Source organism: Corvus brachyrhynchos, unplaced genomic scaffold (genome assembly GCF_000691975.1).
Source record: "Corvus brachyrhynchos isolate BGI_N302 unplaced genomic scaffold, ASM69197v1 scaffold148, whole genome shotgun sequence".
In the NCBI taxonomy this organism is placed as follows: Eukaryota; Metazoa; Chordata; class Aves; order Passeriformes; family Corvidae; genus Corvus; species Corvus brachyrhynchos.
The window spans coordinates 294,702-302,089 of record NW_008239785.1 but is presented as its reverse complement, the minus strand read 5'-3'; the positions used below and the strand labels follow the sequence as shown (position 1 = coordinate 302,089).

The 7,388-nt window shown below is 49.7% G+C and overlaps 1 protein-coding gene across 1 annotated transcript in view; it reads right to left on the bottom strand.

The window, feature by feature from the left end:
- LOC103621696 (heparan sulfate glucosamine 3-O-sulfotransferase 3B1) overlaps positions 1-3,549 on the bottom strand; it is a 9,073-nt gene extending 5,524 nt beyond the window's left edge. The window contains exon 1 of the mRNA XM_008640545.2: positions 2,291-3,549. Coding sequence (XP_008638767.2) covers positions 2,291-2,349 — 59 coding nt within the window. The 5' untranslated portion in view covers positions 2,350-3,549. The remainder of the gene's footprint in view (positions 1-2,290) is intronic.
- Positions 3,550-7,388: the final 3,839 nt, after the last annotated feature.

Sequence of the window (7,388 nt, the reverse complement as noted above, 5' to 3'; positions counted from 1 at the left end):
GCACGGGGGTGTTGCTGATAACTCCAGAGGCGAAGATTCCTCCTGGACCTCAGGCTGTGACCATGGTCAGGAGGAGCCACAACTACCCCGGGCCAAGGGCAGGGCAGCCAAGCCGGCAGGAAGCAGCGGTGTCCCCAAGATAAGGGGTTCACTGACCCCCAGGAGACCCCACAGAGCATGCACAGGGTGACTTCGTGTCAGCTCCCCCTCAGGTGAGCTCCCCTGGCTGTGGAGTGAGGGGAGCATCTGCACGCGAGGAGGGGGCTCTGCTCACCAGCCCCGTGCCCCCGCTGGGCATCCTGTGCTCAGCTCCTGCCTCACTGCCCTCCCGGGGATGGAGGTTGCGTGGCTCAGAGCTAATTACAGCACGCAAACCCTCTGTCTAATTGCTCTGATTAATTATTGACGGGCCGAGCTGCTGCTTTGAGGGCAGCAGGTAGTGGGGAGCCCTGTGCTCAGGCAGGTGCCCAGGGGCCTCCTGGTTCCTTGTGCTGAGAAGTGATCCTGATGTCCCAGCATCCCGTGACCAGGCTGGGAGAGGAAAGCATGCCAAGAGGTTCCCAAAAACCCATGGTGCTGGAAAGCACATCTGGAGACCTCCAGTGCCTAAGTGCTATTGACAAGCAGAAACTCCCTGATGTCATTAGCTGTGCAAGCCATTGATTTTCTCTGCTGGAACAAGAAACTCATCAGAGCTGAGGCAATCACAGGTGGCACCACCACCTCCTCTGGGCTGCCCAGCTGGGGTTTGGAAAAGGGGCGTTTTGTAGTTGTTTTCTTTCCAATGGCTAACTGCTGCTAAATCCCAGCCCTCTGCCTACCAGGAACAGATGAAGAGCCCCAGGGCTCTTGGTCACAGCCCCTTCAACATGTGTCCATCCTTAGTATGGGCATGGAGACACCACCAGGCATCTTCTAAAGGATCTTTCTCTACCAGGGCTGGGGTTGTGGCTGGGTTCATCAGACATCTCTGCAGTGCTTCCCCTGGGGCTGGCCATGAGCTCTTGAACCCTTTAAGCTCCTCTCACAGCACTCCCAGCAGCTCCAGTGAGTGGGGCAGAGCAAACTCTGCCTGTCCCCATCAGACCTGGACCCAACACTCACCACCTCTGGTCTCTCCAGCACCATGTACCTCTCCCAGTGACAGCTGAACCCCAGCAGCAGGCAGAGCTCCACACATAAGGCATGAGCCATCTGCCAAATTCTTGCAGCACCAGCTGATTCTCACAAGGGAGAAAATCAAGCTCACAGTGATTTCATCGTATTTCCAATGTAGTTCCCAAATGAAAAGTGATTCTTTATTTCCCAGCCAGATTTGCTTGGGTAAATTCAGGCTTCTGGTGGTTGGCTCTGTTGACTTTTTGGTGCTGCTTTATTGTAACTGTGGTGCCTCTTAATGAAAATAGACACTCCTGCTCTCTTTTACAGATGCCACTGTCACTGAGGGATGAGAGGCCGACATGACTCAGCATCTGCAGCCCAGAAATCATCTGTGTCCTGGGCTGCATCACCAGCACGTGAGCAGCAGGTCCGGGGAGCCTGCTCTGCTCAGTGCAACCCCACACACAGAGCTGCCTCCAGCTCTCAGGTCCTCAACAGCAGAAGGACGTGGAGGTGCTGGAGGAGCGAGTGCAGAGGAGGCCACGAGATGCTCTAAGAGCTGGAGCCCCTCTGCTCTGGAGCCAGGCTGGGAGAGCTGGGGGTGCTCACCTGGAGAGGAGAAGGCTCCAGGGAGAGCTCAGAGCCCCTTGCAGGGCCTAAAGGGGCTCCAGGAGAGCTGGACAGGGACCTTGGACAAGGGCTGGAGGGACAGGACACAGGGAATGGCTTCAAACTGCCAGAGGGCAGGGATGGATGGGATATTGAGAAGAAATTCTTCCCTGTGAGTGTGGGGAGGCCCTGGCACAGGGTGCTCAGAGAAGCTGTGCCTGCCCCATCCCTGGAAGTGTCCAGGGCCAGGTTGGACAGGGCTTGGGATACTGGAAGGTGACCCATGGCAAGGGTTTGGAACAAGATGATCTTTAGTGCTCCTAAACCATCCTGTGGCTCTGATTCTGTCATCACTCTACAACCTGCTGACTCCCCTCAGTGTCATCCTCTGCCAAAGGAGGATTTTCCAGCTGAGGCAATGGACAGGATCCTTTCACACCCTTGCAGCCTGCCCTTCTCCCTTGCAAGTGCAAGTCAAGAGCTCCCTTTTGCCATCCCACCACGCACGAGGGTCAGTCACTGCTGGAAGAGGACAGCAGAGGACATGGCTGGACATGAATCCCATGAACCCAGCACTCACCTAAAGCAGAGTTTTGCTGGGAAGTCCTTGCCTGTTTGTCCCTTGCATGTCTGCACCATGGAGTGGGAGCTCACAGCCTCTTTCCATCACACAGAAGGATGCCAGGAGTCACAGCCTTGACAAGGATCAGCACAGCCTTCAGCCTGGACCTCACCTTCCTCAGTTACCTCTTAAACCATCCAGTTTCAGCACCTGCATTGCAATTTGTGTTTGTTTTAAAGATGTGCTGGTGTGGGCTGGGGTTTATGCCCAGCTAGTATGTGAATAGAGCAGGAGATGGCACATGTTGTAAAGAGTAAAGACTGTGGGATGAGAAAAAAATGGGTACAAATGGCCCAGCACCTGATACAAATAAATCTCAATCTCATTCTTCCTCCCTAAGGGCACCCCTGAAGTCTTACATGGGTACAACCTCCCAGACAACCTCCCAGGTGCTGCTGCTGGTCTTGGGAGGGACCAGGACTGTCCCTTCCCCCACCTGGACCCAGGGGAACCTTCTTGATGGGCTCAGCCAGGACAGAAGGGTCTACAACTGGGGGAATATGGAAAAACCTCCACCCCCAAACCAAAAACCATCTCATGTCTCTCTCACTCAAGGATCTCCAAGACCACACATTCCAGCCCTGACTAAGCAAATCATCTTAAGGAGGAAGGTTAAAGAACTGTTTGTTATTGGAAGTGTTTTCCTCTTTAGGATTCGGTTTTTGATAAATTAACTCCAGCTTCATTACTTCATGATATATTTCCCTTGACATTTAATTATACTTACCCCAAACACATTAAGCCAATCAGTCTGAACAGCTTCTTATTAATATGCAAATTTCTCCTTTGAAAAGCCATGAATCTGTGAAAAATCTCTACAGGCATCAATTAGGCCCTTTTGGGAAGTTGGGAAGTTCCCTGAGAAACACCCTCCTGGCCCAAGGCAGGCAGAATCCAGCCCCACAGACCCTTCCTGGTGCCTGGTTTGGGAATGGGAGAAGAGGATGCTAAAGCACCTTCTCAGGTCTGGAGCCATGAGGATGAGAGGTTGAATCCTGCGAACCAACACGGCGCTGGCAGCTTATCCCCATCCCAGCCCCTTTCCATGGGAGCCACCGTTTGTCCTCTGTGCAACTCTTGGGGTGACTTGACGTTGTATTCCCCAGCACTGCACTATGCCCAGAAGTTAGTATATGTACCTTCCTATGCTTTTAAACTGAGCCTGAGCAGAGAGAGAAAAAACCCCTCAAGGACGCAGACAGAGATAACACACTCTCGTTCTCTGCATTTTTTTTTTTTGGCTTCTACGTTCTGCTGCTGGGGGAGAGGAGCGGAGAAGCACCCTGCTTGCTTGTTCAGCCAGCTTTCGGGTTTTCTTCCCCTCCAGAGAATTGAACTTTGTTTTTTTCCCGGAATTTCAGACTTTTCCCTTTCTCTGCTGGATTGTTTTCAACATCAGAACACACGTTGGGACTGTTCTCCACCGAGGGCCCTGGCCCCTGGAGGAGGGGGCCCACCCAGTTCCAGCTCGAAGGAGGAGGACCAAAGGGAGGACTCTAACATTTTCCCAGGTTTTTTCTCCACAGCAAGAGATTGTATTATTTAGCATTATTATCCTTTTCCTGTGTGTTCGTTAAATAAACAGTTTTTATCTCTTTCACTTTCCTTCGAGGAAAAAGGTTTTTTTCCCGAACCTGGCGGGGGAAGGGTGGTTTGTAACCTGCCCTCTCTCAGAGGATATATTTCTAAATTTGGCCAAACTGGCACAGTCATCCTTCTCTGGGACCACAAACAGGAGGCTCACGTGGGAGCTGCAGAATATTCCCTGAAATCTCAGCTTTTAGCAAAACAAACAGGAATCTGGTTCTCCTGGTGCCATGGGCAAACGGGACATGATTTGCATTAGGCAAATAAATGGAACTACACAATTAACCATCTGCCCTGGAACAGCTTTAAGTTTTGCTTTAAAGCATCATTTCCAGCCCCCCTCCACTCTCACATCCATCTGAAGGCTGCAGGATTTTCTGCTGGGAAACCGATTGGGAATTAATTCATTGAATCACTCCTATAATTGGAGAGAAACATCAGTGGAGGTACCACAGCCCTGGTGGCCTTTGGCCTCCCGGATGTGCTTCCTGCGGATTACACCAATGGACAAACCACAAAACCGCTTCGAAACCTTCCAGAGTCTCCAGTTCCCACCAAAAGCCTTTAGTCACCAAACCAAGATGATTTCCTGGGAGCTGCTGAGTGCCACATCTTCGCCTCGAGAAAAAGCTACCCGTTCCATCTTATTTCAAGAGAAGCTGCAGGTTTTCTTAAAAAACCTCTGATTCAGTGTAATTTTTTTTTTATTCCCTACAGTTAGACATCGAGATCAGAAATACATTGCAATCAGTGTGCTACATAAATAGTCCAATTTTGGAAAACAGCTCTCATGAGCAATAAAGAAACCCAATTTACTGTGCACTATAATAAAAATATCTCTTTTACCATATAAATCAAACCAAAGTGAACAGATAAAAAAAAAATAAACTCAACCCCCCTGGTTTCTGCCCACAGGCACAGGCAGACGGCCCTGGGGAAGGGCTCCCCTGCCCTGTATAAATATATACAAGAGCAAATCTGTTAAAAATTGCAGCCACCACTTTGTTTTCTAAAGGTCCCAGTTTATCCTTTGTCAGAAGAAGGAGGGCTGGGGAGAGGTCGGCCAGAAACACAATCCTTTCCTGTATAAACACTATAGTCTGTGCTGGCTCTAAGTGCATCGTATGGTCTATATTTTATATGTGTATATAGAGAGAGAGAGAAAAAGAGATTTTTCAAGCCAGTCAGAGACATAAAGTGATCTTATATCATCTAAAACCAACAATCATACTTGGACTTCTGGCAGTTTTCCTTGCAGTTGTCCCTGCCACCCCCCTGCCCCTTCCTCCCAGCCACGGGAGCACGCTGCTGTCTGCCCCCATTATTTTTCACAAAGGCATATAAATCACTGTGGAAACTCTTATTATCTTATTTTCCCTCTGCTTCTCTCTTGTCTGTTTTGAGAAAAATTAATGCATTTGTCTCTGGAAAAATGTGCAGTCTCTATAATTCAGTTTTAAAACAAGCACAACTAGCAAATGGATAGACCTCCGTTAGGAGACTCATTTTTCATGCGAGTAATTGAACCCTTCCCTTCGATTTTTCCTTTGGGTGTTAAAGACAACTGATGCCTTCCTGGAATTTGCTTATGTCTCAGAAAGGTGGGAAGAAAAGACAGACAGAAAAAGCAGAAGAGAGGAATAAAGATGGGAGAGAGGGAAAGAAAAAGATCGAAAGGAAAAAGGAGAGGAAAAAGGAGAAAAAAAAGGAGAGGAGAGGAGAGGAGAGGAGAGGAGAGGAGAGGAGAGAAGGGAAGAGAAGAGAAGAGAAGAGAAGAGAAGAGAAGAGAAGAGGCGGTAGGAGAACAGGGGAGAGGAGAGAAGAGAAGAGAAGAGAAGAGAAGAGAAGAGAAGAGAAGAGAAGAGAAGAGAAGAGAAGAGAAGAGAAGAGAAGAAGAGAAGAGGAGAAGAGAGAAGTCCAAAGCACATCTCAAAGCCTTGGCTGTCTCTGTAGAGGGACCTTGGGGAGCCCCCAGGCAAACATCCCAGATAGGATTTTTCCAAAAGCTGCTGGAGCTTTGATTTGTACAGCTTCTCACCACCTAGGCTGCTGAGGAGAGCCACCCCCATCACAGGGACAGCTCAGTGTCCTGCAAACCCATGGACCACCAGCCCTGTTGTGTCCTGCCAGCACCTCTAACTCAGGTGTGGCCTGGGGACACAAACCCTGTGTGGCTGATGCCAGCAGGTTCATCCCAATGTCTCTTTCTGACCCAAAACTCAGGGAATCTCCACTGCTTCCCTCCCACTGCCAATGGCACATCTGCCCCCACCAGTAAATAAAAGGGAACCCAAACCGTCAGTTCTCTGGACAAAGTCGCCCAGAAGACAAACCACAAAAATCCCAGCCATAAATCATCCCCCTCCCTGGTGCGGGGGGATGCCTCTGTCCACATCCTGATCCCTTATCAGCTCTGGAGCTCAATTCACCACTCAGGCAGAAGAAGTCAGGAATAATTCCAGAAAGGCCACAATCAAGTGAGGGCTCAGGCCAGCAAAGTCTATTGTTCCTTTGTCTCTCACTGTATTATCTCTGTCCCCTGGGAGCCACGCTATTGCCTGCAATATATAATGCAATTTGCTCATTTTCCATGCCTGCCTCGTTCTTCCTAGGTGCAAGTACAGCCACGCACGCTCGCTGCAGTGCATGTGCTCCTCCCACAGAAGAAGAGAAGGATGGGAGAGGAGTTAGGATGGGAACTGGTGCTGGAGAGAAGGGTGGTGGTTGAGAAGCTGCAGGCAATGTAAAGGGGAATAAAATGTTGTCTGGAAATTGGAAGGACACAGAAAAACCACTAAACTGAGGTGATCCGTGAAAAAACAGTGTTCCTTCATTCCCCTTCCCTCTGAAGAAATGCCACCAAATCTCAGAGACTGAAAATCAGGACCTAGTGAGTGCAGGGACTAAACTGGCTAAATTAAAGCAGCTGAAGCTGGAGGTAGGGAAATAACATTGGAAACAGGCAGTGGGTGCAGCAGGCTGGGACCCACCGGGCTGTACAGCCACACCTGCGGAGTTCTGGACACCCTTGTGTCTCTGGAGATTATGAACTGGCTGCCGGGGTTTGGGGAGCAAAGAGATGGATTTTCTCCCTTCTCTGCAGAGGTAAAAGGATCTGTCCTCCAAGATATTGCTGTGGAGTCCTAGACAGTTCAGCAGAGATTATTATAAAGCTCTGGAAATTCCTGTGACATGCCCTGTACTGCTGGAGGTGGTGTGTGTAGGTCTGTGTGTGTGTCTGTGCGTGCAGAGAGTTTTACCGAAGAGCCAGACACCTCAAAGGACCTCGCTGCTGAGAACAGAGGTTGTTCCTCCCATTATGCTGAGAAGTGACTTCTTTATGTATCACTACACATCTCCTCCTGCTGCATGGCCAAAAAACCCTCTGTCTGTGTTACAAAAAAGGGAGCCTGACCTCAGGCTATGATCTAAAATATATAGAGTCACACAACTTTACTCTTGCAGTGGT